Source organism: Hyla sarda, chromosome 1 (genome assembly GCF_029499605.1).
Source record: "Hyla sarda isolate aHylSar1 chromosome 1, aHylSar1.hap1, whole genome shotgun sequence".
NCBI lineage: Eukaryota > Metazoa > Chordata > Amphibia > Anura > Hylidae > Hyla > Hyla sarda.
The window spans coordinates 464055006-464078261 of NC_079189.1; the positions used below are offsets into that span (position 1 = coordinate 464055006).

General features: G+C 41.5%; 1 protein-coding gene across 9 annotated transcripts in view; it reads right to left on the minus strand.

The window, feature by feature from the left end:
• PITPNM2 (phosphatidylinositol transfer protein membrane associated 2) overlaps positions 1-23256 on the minus strand; it is a 431574-nt gene that overhangs the window by 109479 nt on the left and 298839 nt on the right. For 8 of the 9 annotated variants that reach the window (XM_056535625.1, XM_056535577.1, XM_056535586.1 and 5 more), the window contains 3 exons: positions 18043-18138; positions 16615-16719; positions 7494-7561 (listed from right to left, as the gene is read on the minus strand). In XM_056535625.1, the coding sequence (XP_056391600.1) occupies positions 7494-7561; positions 16615-16719; positions 18043-18138 (269 nt within the window). The remainder of the gene's footprint in view (positions 1-7493; positions 7562-16614; positions 16720-18042; positions 18139-23256) is intronic. The other variant, XM_056535614.1, reaches the window with a different exon arrangement.

Genomic DNA, 23256 nt, shown 5'->3' on the forward strand with positions numbered 1-23256 from the left:
TTGTTTTTCTGCATTTCCATCAAGCTGTTACTGCCTTGGCTTTGTTTAGTAAGTACTTGACGTTTTGCAACAAAAAACAATCTGGTGTGATCTAGAGCAGCAACATTTACTGTACTTACTGAAGCTAAAGCTGGGGAACTTGTAATGACATTTGTGAGAGTGACAGCTGGAATGCTGGGAATGACTTGTGCATGGAGAACAGCTGTGTGCCTCTGCACAGAAAAGCACAAACACAACTCAGTGCCTTTATAGGTTTGGAATCAAGAAACTGCAGATATAAAGCAAAAGAGTGAAAAAGTAAAAGAGCCACATGACGTAGAATTAAGGTAGCCTTTATTTTCAATCTGTCATGGATCTGCCTGCTTCAATATCCCTGCAGGTCTAAATAGTGTGTATCTGCTTGCCTTTGCTCTGAACCCAGCAATAACACATTGACCGAAGAATCCTGCAACTGTTCAACTGTTCCCACAGCAAGTGATTTAAAAAAAAATATATATATCAGAAAGATGCATGTAAAATATGCGGCTTCATGTGTGAGCGCTGAATTACTCCTCTATGAACTCCCAATACCGGGACATCCATGATGGATGTCTATTTGTCTGTCTCAATATTGCATTATAAATAATCCCACTCTGTTGGTGTCTGGACCCAGGACTCGATCGCACTGGTGCAGCAGACTCTGGCTCCTTTAGTCTCAATAATTGGAGTGGGGCATTGTCCCTCACAGAGGTTTGGCGCTGGAAGCAGCCTTCTGACCAAGTGTTCTCCTACTACTCGACATTGCACAAATCCTTCTCCAGGATTGATCTGGCTTTCGCCTCCTCTGATTTTCTCCCTCTGGTAAGCGATGTTTTTTATACCACTAGGGGGATCTCTGACCTCTCCGCTCTCGTATTGTCCTTGGGTTTGGGCCCTCGTCATTCCTCCAAGGTCTGGCGGATGCACCCTGGCTGGCTGCAGGAGGAGGTGGTGGCGGCATCACTGCTAGAAGCCCATACTTGTTTTTGGGAACACAATGGTTCCCACCCAGATAAGCTAGGTTCAATGGGATGCTTATAAGGCACATGTTAGGGGGGCCTTTATGGCCAGGGTTGCAGGGCAGAGGAGGTCTTACTTGGCTAGAGAGAAGGCATTGCGGTTGGAGATTGGGGTTCTGGAGGCAGAGGTGGTGAGGAACCCTTCCCCTGATACGGAAAGTAAATGGTTAAATGAGAGAGCTCTATTGATTCTACAGAAGGAGAGGATCCAAAAAATTTGGTGGATAGGGAGGTTGCATTGTTCGAATTTGGGGATAAGAATGGCAGGCTACTGGCGTATTTGGCTAGGGAAAGTAGACCGGTCGCTGCCATACCCTGTATCAAAGGGGCCGATGGGACATTGGAAACTGACCCGAGTAATATTAACAAGGTGTTTAGGGACTTTTATAGTGCTCTGTTTACCTCTCAGTAACCAACTGTTCCGGTTGGTTTGGTTTCCTTTTTAAAAAGTTTGCCTCTGACGCCCTTAACTACAGCTCAGGCAAATGAGTTAGATGCCCCCTTCTCTGATGACTAAATTTCGCGGGTTATTGCTTCCTTGCAACCAGGTAAGACCCCAGGGCTGGATTGGATGATTGGGGATTGGTACAGGGTGAATGAGGAGTGGCTAATCCCTATTCTGCAGAATCTTTTTAGTATGGCCCCTAGAGAGGCTGGGAGACTCCCTGACTCTATGAGTGAAGCCCTTATTGTAGTTCTTCCCAAACCGGGCAAAGATATGACTTTACCGGATTCTTACAGGCCCATTTCTCTCCTTAATATAGATATTAAACTTCTGGCTAAAGTATTGGCCAATCGGCTGTGTAGGGTTATAGCCGCTGTCATCCATCCTGACCAGACAGGTTTTGTGCGGGGGAGAGATATGGACATTAATGTTCAGAGATTACATTTTAACATAGCTGCTGCAGAAGAGGATGCCTCTGGGGGCTATGACGTTAGCCTAGATGTCTATAAAGCCTTTGATTGGGTGGAATGGCTGTACTTGCGAGGGATGTTGGGGGCCCTTGGGTTTGGTCCTTGGTTCCGGGCATGGGTTCGGTTACTTTATGATTGTCCTAGAGCTAGAGTACGTACTAACTTGGAGGTTTCTGACTCCTTTCAGCTAGGAAGGGAAACAAGGCAGGGGTACCCCCTATCCCCTTTTTTGTTTGCCCTGGCAGTTGAGCCCCTGGCTGCGGCTATGCGGGCGTCATCCTGTATTTGTGGGGTCGGTAGGGGCTCCTTAGAAGAAAAAGTGTCCTTGTATGCGGATGATACTTTGTTTTACTTAGTGGATGTCCGTGGTTCCCATGGGGTCCTATTTACTCTCCTTGATTATTTTGGTTCTTTCTCCGGTCTTAAGGTCAATTGGGCCAAGTCCTCCTTGATGCCGCTGTCTGTGTTGGCTGGTCGGGTCCCTTCGCTTCCTCATGGGTTGCAGGTGGTCACCCAATTCTGGGAGTAGAGGTTTCTGCTAATGTGAAGGATTATGTAAGGTTGAATTTGGACCCCGTGTTGTTATCTGTTACTACTAAATTACAGGCCTGGTCCCCTCTACCCCTGTCTCTAGCGGGCAGGATTAATATATTTAAAATGATATATCTGCCTAAGTTTCTCTATCTCTTTCATCTCTCCCCTGTGATTTCACCCTAAGAGGCTGAGTGGTGTTTTGAAATCCTTCTATTGGCAGGACAAACATCCGTGTCTTGGTCAGGCGCTGCTCCAGGCACCTAAACTGAGGGGTGGCTTAGCTAACATGCACAATTATTTTCTAGCTTCTCAACTGGTGTATGCTGCCTGGTGGATCGACTTGGATCTGGTAAACGCTTCCACTGCTCTGGCGGGAGCTCTCATGTGTTCGTATGAAACACTGACTAATACCCTTTATAGGTACACCCCTTCTTCTAAGTTGTTGCCCCCTATTTAGACTGTGGCTGAGGTGTGGTTGGCGGTTTCTAGACACTTTCTGTTACCGTCTCCCAGGGCCCCCCTGTGGGGGAATCCTCATCTTGAGCACCTGCAGGGGTTGGAGGCTGCAGGGTTCTGGAGCGCTCACGGAGTCAAGTTCGCCACTCACTTGTTTGGGGACTTTTCTTCTTTCCCTTCATTTCAAGCAATGTATGACCGCTTCAGTGTCCCTCGGAGTGTCCAGTTTAGGTACTTCTAGTTGAGACACGCGGTGGTGGCGCAATTTGGCTCGCTTGATGTGACCCCTGCTTTTTCTGAAGTGGAGTTGCTGTTGGGAACCGCCAACCTTGCTATACCTTTGACCCAAGCTTATGCATTACTGCAATCAGTGGGTCCTGATCCGTTTGAGTTGGCTTTTGAGAAGTGGGCGGTGGATCTGCCGAGTTTAACGGGGGAGCAATGGAAAGAAGTTGTTAAGTTCTACTATCCTACGGTGCTCAGTGCTAGAGATTTACTTATTCAGGTTAGACTTATCCTACGGCTATATTATACTCCGGTTAGACTATCTCGTATGGGTGTCTCTACTTCAGATGTATGTTTTCGATGTCAGGTGGGATGTGGGCACTCTGCTGCATGCTATGTGGAGCTGTCCCTGTGTGGAACCCTTCTGGAGGGAGGTGCTACAATTCCTGTTGGATGACTTGGAATTCCCCTATGTGTTTTCCCCTGTTGTCTGTCTGTTGGGGGTTATTGATGACCTACCAGAATAACATTAAACCATGTAGCTAAAAATTCACAATTTTATTAAATCCTCGTAAAAAACCCAATAACAATAATATAAATAATTAGTATCAATACATAAAAAAAAAGAAGTTCTCCTATGATGAACAACTGTATAGGGATATACAGTTGTTCATCATAGGAGAACTTCTTCTTTCTTATGTATTGATACTAATTATTTATATTATTGTTTTGTGTTTTTTACGAGGATTTAATAAAATTGTGAATTTTTAGCTACATGGTTTAATGTTATTCTGGTAGAAAATAGCTATAGGACACCATTGTGTCCGACTGTCAGTGAGATTATTTATTGATGACCTAGTCTCGGGCTCCAATAGGGGACTTCTTATTAGATTTCTATTGTTTTGTGCTCTGAAAGTTCTGATTATGGCCTGGAAGGATACTTCTATTCCCCCCATCACACGATGGTTCAACCTTGTTAACAAGTATGTACCGATGTACAGGTTGTTGTACATTGGCCGTAAATGCCCTAAGAAGTTTGACAAAATGTGGATGCCCTGGCTCCTTATAGGGGAGTTGGTTGTCCCTTCGGAGCGTACAAGTTCTCCTGGGTAGGATGATTGCCCCTATCTTGCAGGGAAAGTGGGGATCCTCCGGGAAGTGGGAGTGTGAGAGTGTGTGTGTGTGCGTGCGTGTGTTGTCTGTGCCTTGTTTTCTGTTCTATGTCATCTGGGGGTGGACTTCCGTTGCCCGTTGTAATGGTGATGTGCTGCGGGTCTTTAACTCCTTTTTCCGGGGTGGTTGGGGCTGTATCTCCAGCTGTATGTTCTTTTGCTTTTGTATTGTGTTGTTGTTAATATAAAAGTTCTAAAATAAAGCCTTTAAAAAAAAAAAATTATCCCACATTTAAGTGCCCAATGGTGCCGTCTAAGAATATTACATAGGGGATAAAGGAGAAGAAAAAAAGGAGGCAACAAAGTCAAGACATTTCAGCACTTTCCGGACAACAACAAGTGACAACTGTTAAGAAGTGAAGAGTAGGGATGAGTCAAACCATCCTCAATGCCTGGGGTGATAAGGAGATTTTGTTCAACTTCTTCAGGATGTATGTAAGTATTGCATTATAAAAGGGAGAATAATGCATAGTGCAGATTCTATTTAAAACCCGAAGCAAAATAAATCCATTAAATACAGAAATGCATATACTGTAGGTATTCTTTCCAAATGTCTGGATTTAGAGGACAGACTGCACTATGTACACAATTCTGCTGCAGACAAATAAAGCAATGTTGATCCATGTACATTTCATGAATAAATAATATGAAGACAGAGGATAACCATTACCATTGTTTTGATTTCTGATGCCTAACCTATGTGTACTACTGTAGCTCAGGTTTATGTTCCAATATAGCATTACATCTCTGTATATTATCGTATGAAGTTTAAGAACTGATGAGCTAAGTAGATTAACCTTTCTTCTTCCTCAATGACCTTAAAAGTAATAGGACTGCTGCTCTGCCTTTCTAATTTGTCTGCACATTGATTGTAACAGTATTTTACAGTATAATCAGGTTCAGGCCATTTACTTTCTGGTTAATGTAATTGCTGAGATGGTTTTTATTGTCTTGTGTTTTCCAAATGAGCGCTGGGGTGATGCTTATAGTACATTTCCTTAATCACAAGTTTTATTCCAATTTGGTTAACTGTGTAAAATGACAATGAAAGTTTCTAACGTCCATTCAAAACAAGTGCACAGAACGTGAACTGCCTTAGTTGCGTAGAACAGAAATTTCCCTTTCACATAAAATTCTCTTTTAACCGATTTGCATTTATTGCACAAAATTGACAGTCCCTGAGGTTTTCCATTACAATGCATAAAGTTCTGATGTACTGAAACCAAGGAGCGCAGTTCCTCCCAAATAGAGGAATCTGAAAATGTATGGAAGTGTGATAGGACAGAAAACATTATCTTGTATAAGCTATAAAGCATCTGCAATAGTCATCAACAGGGGCCTTGTGAAATAACTCTTTGATGGATGAATAGTACACCCTGGTGTGTTAAGACCCTGGCGGCAAGGGTGTACCTGTAAAGGCTATGGACACATTTGAAAAACATTATTTTTGCTTTGTACTTAAAATAAAATATGTTCTACATACAGTACAGACCAAAAGTTTGGACACACCTTCTCATTCATAGTTTTCTTTATTTTCATGACTATGAAAATTGTAGATTCACATTGAAGGCATCAAAACTATGAATTAACACATGGGGAATTATAGACATAACAAAAAAGTGTGAAACAACTGAACATTTGTCATATTCAAAGTAGCCACCTTTTGCTTTGATTACTGCTTTGCACACTCTTGTCATTCTCTTGTTGAGCTTCAAGAGGTAGTCACCTGAAATGGTTTTCACTTCACAGGTGTACTGGTATGGAGGAGGAGGTGTGATGGTGCTTTTCTGGTGACACTGTTGGGGATTTATTCAAAATTGCAGGCATACTGAACCAGCATGTCTACCACAGCATCTTGTAGCGGCATGCTATTCCATCCGGTTTGCGTTTAGTTGGACCATCATTTATTTTTCAACAGGACAATGACCCCAAACACACCTCCAGGCTGTGTAAGGGCTATTTGACCAAGAAGGAGAGTGATGGGGTGCTGCGCCCGATGACCTGGCCTCCACAGTCACCGGACCTGAACCCAATCGAGATGGTTTGGGGTGAGCTGGACTGCAGTGTGAAGGCAAAAAGGGCCAACAAGTGCTAAGCATCTCTGGGAACTCCTTCAAGACTGTTGGAAGACCATTTCAGGTGACTAACTCTTGAAGCTCATCAAGAGAATGCCAAGAGTGTGCAAAACAGTAATCAAAGCAAAAGGTGGCTAGAACCTAGAATATGACATATTTTCACACTTTTTTTGTTATGGATATAATTCCACATGTGTTAATTCATAGTTTTGATGCCTTCAGTGTGAATCTACAATTTTCCTGGTCATGAAAATAAAGAAAACTCTGAATGAGAAGAGAGAAGATGTGTCCAAACTTTTGGTCTGTACTGTAGGTATTTATTAAAACATTTGCTTACTTTTGCTTCTACAGCCATGGTAGCTTGGTGTGTAAGCTCAATTTTCTCTCTACTCTTATACACACAGCCTATATGCTTCTTCACTTCAAATTATCTCTTGGTGTGTTCTCCTTTCTACTGCCTGTGCGAGCTTCCACCAGTCTACTTTTTGAGGTGTAACTCCTTCCCTGCTTTATTTCTAACAAAAAGCTAACAGTCTATCTGACTGATTTATCTAAACAGCAGGAAATTTCTTATGAAGACTATTTAGAAAGCTTCTTGGTTTTGCATTCCAGTGATGTGAAGAAAATTGTTCCCTAGTGTCCAAGCAGCTGATGATAAATGCTGAGTCAGCAAAGCTACTCTGATTGACTGACACACTGTCACGGGGAAGCAGTTAGGAATGGTTTGAAGAAGTGGTAATCAATCCTGCTGTGAGAGCGCACAGAACGTGGTGTAAAAAAAAACAATAGTATGGGGCGGATGTGCACGTCTCAGCCAATCACAGTGGCTTTGCTGACTCAGCATATATTATGAGCTGCTTGTACACATTTCTCTACAGGGAACAGTTTTCTTCACTAAACCGGAAACAAACAAACAAAATCAATGCAATTTTCTCGATAGATTTTAAGATTTTCTAATCACATTTTATCAGTGATCACCTGGTTTTATAAACAGCAACTAGTTTTGCCAGTACTCCAGGATCAGCAATTTATAGGGATCACTTACCAAAGATAACTATTAAATTACCTAAAACACCTACCTCCATTATACTTAATCCTTCCACACTGGAGCTGACTGTGTACTCTGCAGTTTCATGGTAGGAATCATCTATGGAGAAGAGAAATGGCACAAGAACAGTGTTAAATGTTATTAAATAATTTTGCTAAATATTTTTGAGTGACAATTAGTATAAAGCACAAATGACATTTCATTTATTTTGTTACACTATTTTATTTCTTTCATTCAAATAGTACGTATTTAATTTATTTATTTATATTTAGGGGATTCTAACCTGATTCTAACCTTCTAATTAGGGGAGTTTACAGTGAGGTTTATTCTAACTATATTAAGCCCTACTATGTGCAATTTCTCTGTAATACCCATTTGATTAATATGTACATTAGGCCATTTGGTGAACTGGGCTACTTTATCCCTCAATGCACTAATATAGCTGCCAGTACTTCTAACAACACCCCCTCATAAATACTAATCAGCCTTTCTGCAGTGATGTAACTCTAAGCCACTGCAGAGGTGGGTCAGGTATTTATAAGAGGGAGTTGTGAGAGAAGCGAGCAGGTTGCCATATCAGGGGTAAAGTAACCCCCCCCCCGCCTCCCCCCAATTCACTGAACAGCCTAATTTGCATATAAATAAAAAGGGTATTACATAGATACTGCAAACCAGAGGGTCTCATTAAAGGTAGCTCAATCCTCAGTGTGAACTTGCCATTAGGTTCTAGCAGCGGGTTAGGATGCCCTCAAAGGGGCATACCTGTCAAATGCCTTTAAAAAAAAAATATAACAGGCTTACACAGCTTAGCCTACCTAGCATGGCTAGGATGATAATTTTTTTTCTTTTTTCACACTTTTATCTGCCTGCTTAAGCCAGTCTGCGCCACTGGCATGCTGCTCACAGACATTTCATCCATGAAAGAGGAGGGAGCCTACCCTTGCAGCTCTGACATGCCACGCTGTAACCTCCCTCATCTATCTCTGGACCAGAGCATCCAATCAGCACCTCCTGTATGCTCTGTTCTCTCTCCTCGGTGCCACACAGAGACTCTGTGCTAGCATCCGATGCTCGCTCTCAGTATGCAAATTAGCTTGCAGGGAGTAAACGCAGAGCCAGCACTTCAGATACTGTGTTACTTGAAGTACTGTAAGGCCGTACACAAAGTGCTGCAGAGAAGGGACACATTAGTGTCCTAGGCTTTTAACATCCCCTTGTGGTGGCTTGATAAAAATAGGATTTTTAGGCAAAATGGTAAAGATTAGTTTAGGTTGCAGCTGGGGGAGTGACCCCTTCTCATTCATTTGAATGAGCCGAACGGAGTCAAACCGTGACTCCGGTCGGCTCATTTTTGCCCCGTATCCAGTTTTCTGACTGGACTGAAAACTGTGGTATGCTGCAGTCCAGTCAGAAAACTGAATGCGGGGCACAAATGAGCCGACTGGAGTCACTGTTTGAAATTAATGAGAAGGGGGGCGGGTTTGGCTGGGATACCGGAGCACCCGGATCCGACCCCGTATAGCTAAAAAGTGGTGTGAATGCACCACATGCACTAAATAGATAATATTTACAAACTGTCATAATTTTTTATTATGAAGCAACATAGCAAAGGTTTAAGCAAATGAAAGTGCCCATTTAAAAATTTATTTGATTTAAAATCATTATAAAACTGTTAAATAACGCTGCCAGCTTCCATTTGAGGTCACATACAATGAAACTTTCTATTCTCTTGTCTTTATCGAGTTCTTTAAAATGTGCATAGTACTTACAGATGTAACACTCACATTCTTCTCACCTGCTTATGTAACCCCAAATCTACAACCTCATTACGCTAAAAACCTTCAGTAAAGCAAAGTGAGAAAATAAGTTATCACAGTATCAAGAACAACCATGACTCATTCTGTCTTACAATGGCAGGTTGTGTCTTTAGGGAATGCTCCGTTAACATTTTAGGCATTTCTGTATGTGAATCAACAAATCTGAATTAGACATCAGTTTTATTAATATGAGACATCCATGACATATTCATATGAGCTCATTTAAATGTTTGATAAGTGATGGCTGCACCTCTAGGACCCCTGTACATTAGGACAAATGTTCCACTAGGAAAAGTGCCCAACAGCAGTTGCAACCTGAATACACTGGTATGGAGAAGTCTTTATTTTTATTTTTTATTTTTTTTACATATTCAGCAATTCCCCAACATGCTTCTTCTGTGTAAAGCATCAAGTTAAGTTGAATCCGTCACAAGTTGCATGCTGCCTGAACCACAGCCAGCATAAAACACTGTAAGACTGCCTTCTCAAAGTGATATATGACTCACTCTGAACATCTGTGGATGTCAAGGAAATCATGGCAGTACTTTTGACTGGGAACAGGTCTCCAAGCCATAAGGGCAGTTCATCTGCCCTGAAAGATCTCTGCACATATGACTGTTCTAAAGTATACATACCAGAAAACAAGCATAAAAGCCTGTCAATAATTTCTGGTTCTGTGGTAAAAACATGTTTTAACAGATGCATTTCATTCATCACACAAATGTAACAGGGTGGATTAAAAGGGATTCACTGTGATTTTCAAAAATGTGTCTATTGGTTAGAAGCTGTCTAGGAAACAAAAGAAAAACTTCTGACCTACAATGCCAGTGCTGTCCAGTTGTCTCCCACCAGGCCTGTTACAAGATGCGGTAACTAGTCACAGGCCTCTGCAGTCTATGCTGAGGCAATGTCACATGATTAATGTACAAGACTTCATTGTAGAAGGCCCAGTGAGGAGCACATGAATGTCTATAACATTTTAGGTAAATTATTTAAAATCCCCAATAAAGATCCTAATACTAAAAGGAAATCTGTCAGCTCTGTAATATGCTAAGAGTTGCAGACAAGGACAGATAGCTGATAAGATAAAAACAAAAATAATTTTGTTGATGGATGTTTGCAAAAATATACCATCTATTTTTTTTTATAAGCGTAAGAGTTGTAGAGGTGGTGATGAGCTGCAGCATGCTCACCTCTTCTCTCCCCCACCCCACTCTGCATGATAGATGTACAAGGCTCAGTGCTGGAAGCCAAGCAGACAGGCACAGGGGAGGGAAGAGATGTGCAATGCTTTAGCTCAGAAAAACATAATTTCATAACAGCCAGCACCAAAGAGACACATATCTCTTGGAAGAAAGACAGAGATAGAGGGGATACGATAGAAACGTTTAAATACATAAAGGGAATCAACATGATAAAGGTGAAGAGTATATTTAAGAGTATTTAAAAGAAGAAAAACTAACACAAGAAGACAAAGTTTTAAATTAGAGAGGCAAAGGATGAAAAGTAATATGAGGAAGTATTACTTTACTGAGAGAGTAGTGGATGCATAGAATAGCCTTCCTGCAGAAGCGGTAGCTGCAAATTCAGTGAAGGAATGCAGGCATGCATGGGATAGTCATAAGGCTATCCTTCATATAAGGTAGGGACAAGGACTATTGATAGGATTCCGAATATTGGGCAGACTAGATGGGCCAAATGGCTCTTATCTGAAGTCATATTCTTTATTTCTATATCATTTGGTATCTGCCAATGTCTGCACCAGCCAATTTTCAGTGTAGGACCCGGGCCTTTTTTTGCACATCTGATTACTGTCACTTTAAGCATTAATAACTCTGGGATCCTTTTACCTTTCATTCTGATTCAGAGATAGTTTTTTCATGACATATTTTACTTTATGTTAGTGGTGAATATTCGTCGTTAGTTGCATAATTTCTTGGTGAAAAATTCCAAAATTTCATGAAAAAATTGAAAATTCTGCATTTTGTTTTTACTTTGAAACTCTCTGCTTATAAGGAAAATAGACATTCCAAATAAATTATATATTGATTCACATAAACAATATGTCTACTTTATGTTTGCATTATAAAGTTTTTACTTCTGGAAGACATCAAAGGGCTTCAAGGTTCAGCAGCAATTTTCCAATTTTTAAAGGGGTACTCCGGTGGTCAACGTGTTTTTCCGTTTTTGACTTACCCTATTTGTTTTGTTTCATTTCTATTCTTGTTGTTTATGCAACTCTATTTCCGTTCTTTGTTGTCTTTTTATCCCCCACTTTGTTTTCCTATCTTTGCTTCTATTTCCTGTTTCTTGCTGTGCTGAAAACTACAAATCCCAGCATGCCACATGCCTTGCTGGTTTAGGGCGGCTCCTATTTTTTTGTTTGTTTGTTCCACCCTTTACCCATCCTACTATTTTCCCAGGTCGGCCCCCTTATACACAGCCCACTAATATAAATCAGCCTTGGTTGGGATACACTGTCATACACACACAAAAGGGACTACAACTCCCAGCATGTGTAATTCAGGAGTCTTCAGTCTGTGGTATAACACCAGCATGCTGCCTCTGTAGTCTCCTGGGGGTTGTAGTTCACCACACCTCTGTAGGGCATACACCAGTGTTTCCCAACCAGGGTGCCTCCAGTTGTTGCAAAACTACAACTCCCAGCATGCCCTGACAGCCTTTGGGCATGCTAGGAGTTGTAGTTTTGCAACAGCTGGAGGCACACTGGTTTGTAAACACTAGCATACACACACAACAGGGACTACAACTCCCAGCATGTGTCATTCAGGAGTCCCCCCTCCCCTTCACATACAGAGATCATTCCCAGTATGAGATTTATTCCCCTGCAGTCCATACATCCCCAGCACGTGCACCTTCTCATCCTCCCCTTCAGATAACACTTATCTTCTCTGTGAGGTCCTTCACCTGTGCAGACCTGCGTCCTTAGAATACAGAGCAGGGGGGAGGGGAGGAGAGGAGCTGTGCACTCAGCTGGATGAGGTGAGGGGGCGTGGCTTATTTTTCTCTTGCAGATAGAGAAAAAAAAAGCTGTGGCATCTTGTCCACAACAGACTCAGAACTGTGGACAACAGTAAAAGAAAACCCTCTGAACTACAGAACTTCCTGCCCAACAAACAGGTAAGAAAAACACACACATGCTGCCAAAATATATAACACATGTATATTGCAAAAAAACTAAACTTACAAAGAAGATGCCATATAGTCAAAAATATTAACCACCGGAGTACCCATTTAACAAAATTTTCAAAATCGGAATTTTTCAGGGACCAGTTCAGTTTTGAAGTGGATTTGTAGGGCCTTCATATTAGAAATACCCCACAAATGACCCCATTATAAAAAATAAACTACACCCCTCAATGTATTCAAAATGACATTCAGTAAGTGTGTTAACCCTTTAAGTGTTTCACAGGAATAGCCGCAAAGTGAAGGAGAAAATTCAAAATCTTCATTTTTTATATTCGCATGTTCTTGTAGACCCAGTTTTTGAATTTTTGCAAAGGGTAACAGGCGAAAAAGTCCCCCAAAATTTGTAACCCAATTTTTCTCGAGTAAGGAAATACCTCATATATGTATGTCAAGTGTTCGGCGGGCGCAGTAGAGGGCTCAAAAGGGAAGGAGCAACAATGGGATTTTGGAGAGTGAATTTTGATGAAATGGTTTTTGGGGGGCATGTCACATTTAGGAAGCCCCTATGGTGCCAGAAAAGAAGAAAAAAAAACACATGGCACACCATTTTGGAAACTTCACCCCTCAAGGCACGTAACAAGGGGTCCAGTGAGCTTTAACACCCCACAGGTGTTTGACAACCTTTCGTTAAAGTCAGATGTGTAAATGAAAAAAAAAGTGAATTTTTTTCCCCAAATTTACCATTTTTACAAAAGGTAATGGGAGAAAGTGCCCCCCAAAATTTGTAACCCCATCTCTTTTGAGTATGGAAATACCCCATGTTAGGACGTAAAATGCTCTGCGAGCAAACTACAATGCTTAGAAGAGAAGGAGTCACATTTGGCTTTTGGAAAGCAAATTTTGCTGAAATGGTTTTTGATGGGCATGTCGCATTTAGGAAGCCCCTATGGTGCCAGAACAGCAGAAAAAACCCCAAATGGCATACTATTTTGGAAACTACACCCATCAACTAACGTAACAAGGGGTACAGTGAGCCTTAACACCTGTCAGATGTTTTACAACTTTTTGTTAAAGTTGGATGTGTAAATGAAGAAAATAGATTTTTTCACCAAAATGCTGGTTTTTCCCCAAATTTTACATTTTTACAAGGGGTAATAGGAGAAAATGACCCCCAAAATTTGTAACTCCATTTCTTCTGAGTATGGAAATACCCCATGTGTGGACGTCAAGTGCTCTGCTGGCAAACTACAATGCTCAGAAGAGAAGGAGCGCCATTGAGCTTTTGGAGCCAGGGGTCATGTGCGTTTACAAAGCCCCCCATGGTGCCAGAACAGTGGACCCCCCATATGTGACCTAATTTTGGAAACTACACCCCTCACAGAATTTAATAAGGGGTGCAGTGGGTATTTACACCCCACTGGTGTTTGACAGATCTTTGGAACAGTGGGCTATGCAAATGAAAAATTACATTTTTCATTTTCATGCACCACTGTTCCAAAAATCTGTCAGACACCTGTGGGGTGCAAATGCTCACTGTACCCCTTATTACATTACGTGAGGGGTCCAATGTGGGGGGGGGGTCCATTGTTCTGGCACTATTGGGGTTTTGCAAACACACATGGCCCCTGACTTCAATTCCGGACAAATTTTATCATCTTCAAAAGCCCAATGTAGCTCCTTCTCTTCTGAGAATTGTAGTTCACCCGCAGAGCACTTTACATCCACATATGGGGTATGTTCTTACTCAGAAGACATGGGGTTACAAATTTTGGGGGCTTTTTTCCTATTTTCCTTTGTGAAAATGAAAAACTTAGGGTAACACCAGCATTTTAGTGAAAACACTTTTTTTTTTCATTTTCCCATCCAACTTTAACGAAAATTCGTCAAACACCTGTGGGGTGTTCAGGCTCACTATACCCCTTGTTACATTCCGTGAGGGGTGTAGTTTCCAAAATGGGGTCACATGTGGGTATTTATTTTTTGGCGTTTATGTCAGAAACGCTGCAAAATCTGCCACCCCTGTGCAAATCACCAATTTAGGCCTCAAATGTACATGGTGCTCTTTCACTCCTGAGCCTTGTTGTGCGCCCGCAGAGCATTTTACGCCCCACATATGGGGTATTCTGTACTCAGGAGAAATTGCATTACAAATTTTGGGGGTCTTTTTTTCCTTTTACCGCTTGTGAAAATATAAAGTATGGGGCAACACCAGCATGATCAAGCAACATTTTTTATTTTTTTACACTAACAGGCTGGTGTAGACCCCAACTTTTCATTTTCATAACAGGTAAAAGGAGAAAAAGCCCCCCAAAATGTGTAGTGCAATTTCTCCCGAGTACAGAAATACCCCATATGTGGCCCTAAACTGTTTCCTTGAAATATGACAGGGCTCCGAAGTGAGAGAGCGCCATGCGCATTTGAGGAGTAAATTAGGGATTGCATAGGGGTGGACATAGGGGTATTCTACACCAGTGATTCCCAAACAGGGTGCCTCCAGCTGTTGCTAAACTCCCAGCATGCCTGGACAGTCAGTGGCTGTCCGGAAATGCTGGGAGTTTTTGTTTTGCAACAGCTGGAGGCTCCGTTTTGGAAACACTGCCGTACAATACATTTTTCATTTTTATTTGGGGGGGGGAGACAGTGTAATGGGGTTTATATGTAGTGTTTTACCCTTCGATATATGTAGTGTAGTGTCGTGTCGTGTTTTTAGGGTACATTCGCACTGGCGCAGGTTTACAGTGAGCTTCCCGCTAGGAGTTTGTGCTGTGGCGAAAAATTTGCCGCAGCTCAAACTTCAAGCAAGAAACTTACTGTAAACCCGCCCGTGTGAATGTACCATGTACATTCACAATGGGGGGCAAACCTCCAGCTGTTTCAAAACTTCAACTCCCAGCATGTACTGACAGACCATGCATGCTGGGAGTTGTACTTTTTCAACAGCTGGATTCACACTGGTTGGAAAACCTTCAGTTAGATTCTGTTACTCAGTATTTTCCAACCAGTGTGCCTCCAGCTGTTGCAAAACTACAACTCCCAGCATGTACTGATCGCCGAAGGGCATGCTGGGAGATGTAGTTATGCAACAGCTGGAGGTACGCATCTACAACTTCCAGCATGCCGAGACAGCTGTTTGCTGTTTGGGCATGCTGGGATTTGCAGTTTTGCAACATCTGGAGAGCTAAAGTTTAGAGACCACTGCACAGTGATTTCCAAACTGTGGCCCTCCAAATGTTGCAAAACTACCAATCCCAGCATGCCCAGACAGCAAACAGCTGTGTGGGCATGCTAGGAGTTATAGTTTTGCAAGATCTGGAGGGCTACTGTTTAGATACCACTGTATAGTGGTCTCAAACTGTAACCCTCCAGCTGTTGCAAAACTACAAATCCCAGCATGCCCAAACCTCTGTCTGGGCATGCTGGGAGTTGTAGTTTTGCAACATCTGGAGGGCTACAGTTTCGAGACCACTGTATATACTTCGGCGCCGGTCCTCCTCGGTTTCCCCGTTCTTCCACGCCTATTGAGGGTGGGCAGAACGGGGAAACCAAAAGTTAGCAGTTATAGGAGGGATGGCAACCCTGCCACCTCACTCCTATCCCTTCAGGGGGATCGTGGATGTCTTGGACAACCCCGATCCCCCTTATTTTCCGGGTCACCATAGACCCATATGACCCGGAATTGCGCAAATCGCCAGAGTGAATTCACCGTCGATTTGCCGCGATCACTGACATATGGGGGGTGGGGGGGCACATGATACCCCTGGGCATTTGCGTGGGGTGCCTGCTGATCGATATCGAAATTCCCACGGCCGTACATGTACGTCATGGGTCCTTAACTACCAGGGTCCCATGACATACCGGTACGACATGGGTCCTGAACAGGTTAATACCAAGGCGTCCTTAACAGGGGAGTCTTATAATTGTCTCACTTTGCTTAGTTTTCTGCTTCCAGTCTTGTAAATCTGCACATTGTATTGAAATTTAGTGCTGCAAGTGGAGTTATATCAGGCTTTCTTTATTGGAAAAAGCTGGCTTAAGGGAAAAAAAAAAACTGCATCACTCATTTCCTGCATATATGATAAAAGCAGTAAATGACTAAATGGTTAATATACTGACTCTGCAAGAACAAAATGCAGATGTAATATTGTATTTAGGCTGAAAAGGTTCATATAACTTCTTTATTATCACCTTGCAATTCGTCAGTCTCAGCTGTTTCAATCTTGTCCATAAAGTCATTCGAGCTCCATTTTGTCATTTCCTTGGGCAGCACTTCCTCATTATCTGACAAATCTTCTAAACACAAGGAGAATAAACAGAAAGGAAAACAAAGTTAAATATCTAGATTTTTATCATAGTAAACCAAACAGATGTTTCCATACTTGACTGACAAAATAAATACAGTTTATAAAAGTTCTGGCCCATAAAACAGATATTTAGATTACTGTAGACAAATACCTACCATGTAGCAATGTATGAAATCTGCAAAGCCTGCATGCCATTGCCTCTAGATCTACACAGATATTGGAATTTTGCAGCAGGAGTTATTTTATTTCTAAGCTTATAGTTTATTTTCAGTTTGAAAGCACTTTAAATGCATAGTTATTGGTAGAGGAAAGAAACAGTATGCTTTTAACATAATGCCATAAGACAGGGACCCTCCATTAATCATTAGAACATTGGGACACTTATGGCGAATGTCTGGTGAATAAGGCAGAGGTGCACTACCAGACACGGAAAAGGCAGCTCATGTAAAAATAAAAAAGGAACTCCTTCAGTAATGTTCCAAATACTTTGATGTAGTGGTTTTAGATCAGTCACAAGTCATTATGTGGGTTTTCTTCATTCTCACAGCCTAATGCTTTGCTGCTTAGAAACTAGTTTAGGCTGGGTTCACACTACGTTTTTCAACTACGGTTCCCGCATACCTTTTCTATCAAAAACCGTATGGGAAAAAACGCATGGAAAAGTATGGGAAAAAGTAAACCGTATGCGTTTTTAAACAGTATACTGTTTTTAAAAGTGAATATTGTTCCGTCCGTTGTTATAAAAAAAAAAATCATAAGTTTTTGAAAATTCTGTCCATTTTTAATGGGAGGGGTCTTGGGTGGGGACTTTGGGATGCAAATGCGCATGTGCAATGAAAAAATGCATACGGTTTTGCCGTATGGGACCGTATACATGTGCATTTCCCATTGACGTCCATGTTAAAAAAAAAAAGGTATGCGGTTGCAATACAGTTTTAAAACTGGAGTCAAAACTGTGGTCAAACACGGTTTGGAGTACTGTTTAAAAATGGATTGTAAGCAAACCGTACGCAACCATATGCATCAGGGTGCATACGGTTTGCAATGCTTTGCCTATGTATACTCCGATGTAAACTGTGGACTTAAAATGCATGTAATCACAAGAAACTGGCAGAATTCTAAATGTATGATACATATTTTACTCACCTAGTATAGAAGCTTAGTTACAAAATAACTTAAGTACTGGCAAAGTTAGTAATTATGTTATAGTTAGTCATTGCACCAAGTATCATATCGTGGGATATGAAAACATCTGTAGTATTTATAATCCAGGAGAGGAATCAGTATATAAATCAAAATCAAGGGCACTTACCATGGGCATCAAAAAACTCATCATCTGAGCTCTCATCAGAGTCTCTGGCTATGCTCTGCATCCTCCATTCTGATATACTGTGTCGGGATGGGCTGGCTGTGAGTGACAGAATATGATGTCGATATCATGAAACCATGAAAGGTATCATAAACACTTATAATAATGGTTTAAAATCTTGTGTTTTTTTTATTCTTGGTTTGGTAGAAAAGCAATGTGTACCTTTCCTCTGTGCCAAGCGTCACAGGGACAGATCCGACCTGCTCAAGTGCAGAAACCTGGCATGCCTTCTTTCTTACCCTTCCCTCCCAGTCCCTCCTTGACTTACTAAATGATTTGCCTTAGAATCAAGGTGGGGCTGGGAGGCAAGGAAGAGCACTAAGGTGTGACAGCCTGTGTCAGCTTGACACCGCCCCCTTGACTCTTGGTTGAGAATTATTTTTTTTTTTTTATTTGGCAACCACCATTAGCTCCAGAAAAAGTACAGTTTGCTTTTATACCTTAACAGCTATCTAATGGTGTAGGCAGCTTTTAGCAGCAATAAGAGCTGACAGATTCCCTTTAAACCATGTGGCCTATATCTCAGTTCCACTGTTTGTGTGAACTGTGACATTTACATACATTTTTTTTACTGGTCTCCATAAATAATGTATACTATACATGCTTATGTTATTGCAAATAGTGTGTTAATATATATATATATATATATATATATATATATATATATATCCTCTATTAAAGGTTACAAGAACACAGCAACCATTTAGTAGCATTTTACGCAAATGGCAATCCCTAAATCTGGTTGACTCTATAAACATAATGGCACCACAGCCATCCAGTAGTGAACTGGTTATTTTTGGGCTGTTCTTGCCTTCGACATAAGCCTCATGCTGCTATGCTCTTGTATTCTAACCATCTATTCTCTGGAAGGAAGGCAGCAGGGAGCAAGTGATGTGCTCTACTTCTCCACTCATGCATATCAATTCTGAATCATAATTCACCTTTCAAATGCTGCCTGTACAATACAAGTCACGAGCTGCTGAATTAGACTCTACAAGTAGGCCTTTCAATGCAAGCTAAATTAGAGTTTTACTTTGAATCATTCTGCATTAATTCATGTCCCACAGTTAACAGAAATGGTCAGTTTAATATATGATGACTGGACTGTACAGGATTTTATCACAGTGAGAAGAATTACTTAAAAAGGCACTTGTGTATATACAGCTTAAAGGGGTACTCCATTGCTACACATCTTATCTTCTATCTAAAGGATAGGGGATAAGATGTCTGATCGTGGGGGTCCGGCCACTGGGACCCCCCTGTGATCTCCGTGCAGACACCCGGTGTTCTGAACATTATGTTTAGAATGCTGGGTTCGGGAGGCCGTGGTCGTGTCCTAATGGCTCAACCCCCGCGATCAGACATCTTATCCTCTAGCCTTTGTATATGGGATAAGATGTCTAGCAACGGAGTACCCCTTTAACTGGATGCTTTGTATTTGTTAAAAATGGCAGACAGAAGGGTTAATGTTTGATGTAAGTGAAGAAATATTCTGTAATAACAAAGAGGTCTGTATTTTCACTGCATTAACTTGTGAAGTCAAAAAGGAAGATACACAAAAAGGTCAAAGTTACAACAGGGGATCACGCCTCTTGGCCTTTCTCAACGATGGAACAAACTACTTGGCTTAAAGAGTAGCTCCCATCATCTATATATTTCTTTCTGTCCCTACCTATTGATAATCTATCCCTAACCCCCTCCTTGCCTTTTACATTTTTTTTCCCTACCTTCTAAAGTGTTATATTGCTGTCTCTAATCCTGCTCACTGAGGCGTCACTGACTGGATGCCGACTTCCGCCCTTACCTCATCTATGCTGCGCTCCTGTGTTTTCCTAACAGGGTGCCTACAGCTGTTTCACAACTACAACTCTAAGTATGCCCTGACAGCTATTGGCTGTGAGGGCATGGTGAGAGTTGTAGCTGTGAAACTAGAGGTAGAATCTTAGGAAAACACTCAGGGCAGGTATATATAGTTTAGCATATAATTTGGCCACAGAATCATCTGAACAACCCGAACTCCTTGATAAATCCTATTTGGTAGATTTTATTCATTTCCCCACGTGAAATAAGACCTCAGATCAGACTTACCCGTACAGGACATGTACAGTCCTGGAGCATCAGCGCAGCACTGAGATTCAGTGCGCGCGCTGCCTCCAGACTGTACATGGCGGCAATGGCCAGCGTGCAACGCCAGTGAGCCAATGCGTGCAGCCCAGGCGTTCACAGCGCTCGCTCCCACCAGGCTGACTGAATTCAGACCGGTTGCCTGGCTGGGATCGGTCCGAATTCAGCTGTGACTTCAAGGCATGCTGCAGCCGGCCACATAAAAAATAAAAATAGAAGTATATTAGAGATATGTTGTAGTACATACAGTCATGGCCATAAATATTGGCACATCTGAAATTTTTCTAGAAAATGAAGTATTTCTCGAAGAATTGCAGTAACACGCCTCTTGGCGTGTCCCTGGTTGGACTTGATGGACGTATGTCTTTTTTCAACCATACTAACTATGTAACTATGTTTTGCTATGCACAGGTTTATTCCCTTTGTGTGTCTTGGAACTAAACCAAAAAAAGGGAGGGAAGAAAAAGCTAATTGGACATAATGTAACACCAAACTCCAAGAATGGGCTGGGCAAAATTATTGGCACCCTTAACTTAATATTTGGTTGCACACCCTTTGGAAAAAAAAAAACTGAAATCAGTCGCTTCCTATAACCATCAATAAGCTTCTTACACCTGGTCCAGAATGTTGGACCACTCTTCCTCTGCAAACTGCTCCAGGTTTCTCTTATTGGAAGAGCGCCTTTTCCCAACAGCAATTTTAAGATCTCTCCACAGGTGTTCAATGGGATTTAGATCTGGACTCATTGCTGGCCACTTCAGAACTCTCCAGCGCTTTGTTGCCATCCATTTCTGGGTGCTTTTTGTCATATGTTTGGGGTCATTGTCCTGCTGGAAGACCCAAGATCTCGGACGCAAACCTAGCTGACACTGGGCTGTACAGTGCAACCCAAACTCCGTTGATAATCCTCAGATTTAATGATGCCTTGAACACATGCCAGTGCCAGAGGCAGCAAAATAACCACAAAACACCAGTGAACCTCCACAATATTTTACTGTAGGTACTGTGTTCTTTTCTTTGTAGGCCTCATTCCCTTTTCGGTAAACAGTAGAAGGATGTGCTTTACCAAAAAGCTCTATTTTGGTCTCATATGTCCACAAGACGTTTTCCCAGAAGGATTTTGGCTTACTCAAGTTCATTTTGGCAAAATGTAGTCTTGCTTTTTTATGTCTCCGTGTCAGTTGTGGGGTCCTCCTGGGTCTCCTGCCATAGTGTTTCATTTCATTTAAATGACGACAAATAGTTCACGCTGACACTGGGGCTCTCTGAGTCTGCAGGACCGGTTGAATATCTTTGGAACTTGTTTGGGGCTGCTTATCCACCATCCAGACTATCCTGCGTTGACACCTTTCATCAATTGTTTTCTTCCGTCCACGCCAAGGGAGATTAGCTACAGTGCCATGGGTTGCAAACCTCTTGATAATGTTGCGCACTGTGGACAAGGGCAAACCTAGATCTCTGGAGATGGACTTGTAACCTTGAGATTGTTGATTGTTATTTTTCCACAATTTTGGTTCTCCAGTCCTCATACAGTTCTCTTCTCCTCTTTCTGTTGTCCATGCTTAGTGTGGCACACAATGCAAAGACTAAGTGAACTTCTCTCCTTTTTACCTGTTTTCAGGTGTGATTTTTATATTGCCCACACCTGTTACTTGCCCCAGGTAAGTTTAAATGAGCATCACATGCTTGAAACAATCTTATTTTTCCACAATTTTGACAGGGTGCCAATAATTTTGTCCAGCACATTTTTGGAGTTTGATGTGACATTTTGTTCAATTTGCTTTTTTTCCCACCCTTTTTGGTTTAGTTCCAATGCACACAAAGTGAATAAACATGTGTATAGCAAAACATGTGTTACTGCAATCCTTATCTGTGAGAAATAAGTCATTTTCTAGAAGAATTTCCGGGGTGCCAACATTTACGGACATGACTGTTAGTACTTTAACATATCAAAAAATAAAGATGATGACAGTGCCCATTTAAGGCAATCTTATTAGGACACAGTTTAACATTACAACATGGGCACTGAAAAAACATAAGAGCTGAAAATGTGCTCATGTCTCTGGAGTAATAGACCGACAAACCAATATCTACTTATGACACAAATACTGTATGCAACCCACTTACAAAATAGCCCAAAAGAAGGTCAATGTGAGGAAAATTTCTCAAAGAGCACATTGTCAGACATTTTGAAGCATTACTATAAAGTATAATAAATAGATGTGCAGAAATTATGACGTTTAATTCATAAGTGGCCATATTGCAGCTAACATAAAAGCTAGACACACACTCTAGTGATATTATTGCTTCACAACTGGTAACAAAAGTAAGCAATGGAATAATAAGGCCTGTCTGTCCCTGGCATCACAAGAAATTTTAAGGAAAAAAAATGACCGACATAATGCAGTGAATGATGGGATTGAAAGCAGTTGCACTTAGGCTGTGTTCACATGTTGCATTTTATTTGCGGTATGCAAATCATGTTAGAAACCACAATTACTACCACAATTTCAGTTATTCGTGGTAAATTATGGCAAAAAATTGCAGTGTCACCACAACGGAACATCAACAGTACCACAAATAAAAGGCAACGTGTGAACAACTTAAAGAATATCTATCAAATACAAACTAAAACTTTTGACATGTCACAGAGACATGTCAAAAGTTTTGATAATTTGGAGTCTCAGTGTTGAGACCCCCACCAATCAGGAGAACGAGCAAGGAGCACACTGAACTCCAAGCTTATAGAGATCTTTATCCTGTATCCCCATTATAAGTCTATGGAAACATCCAGAGAAGCTGGTCAGAGATTGTTACACTACTCCCCACTCATTTTCCTAATTAATGGGAGTCTCAGGACTTCGACCTCAACTGATCAAAACGTTTGCATCTGTGACTTGTCAAAAGTACATTTTCAACAAAGAACACAAGGTCAAAATTATGCAATAAATTGCGGGAAGTTTACTCTGCTTTTATACTTTATACCAAATATGCAAATCACAGATGGCACAAAACAATGCTTTATAGCTAAAC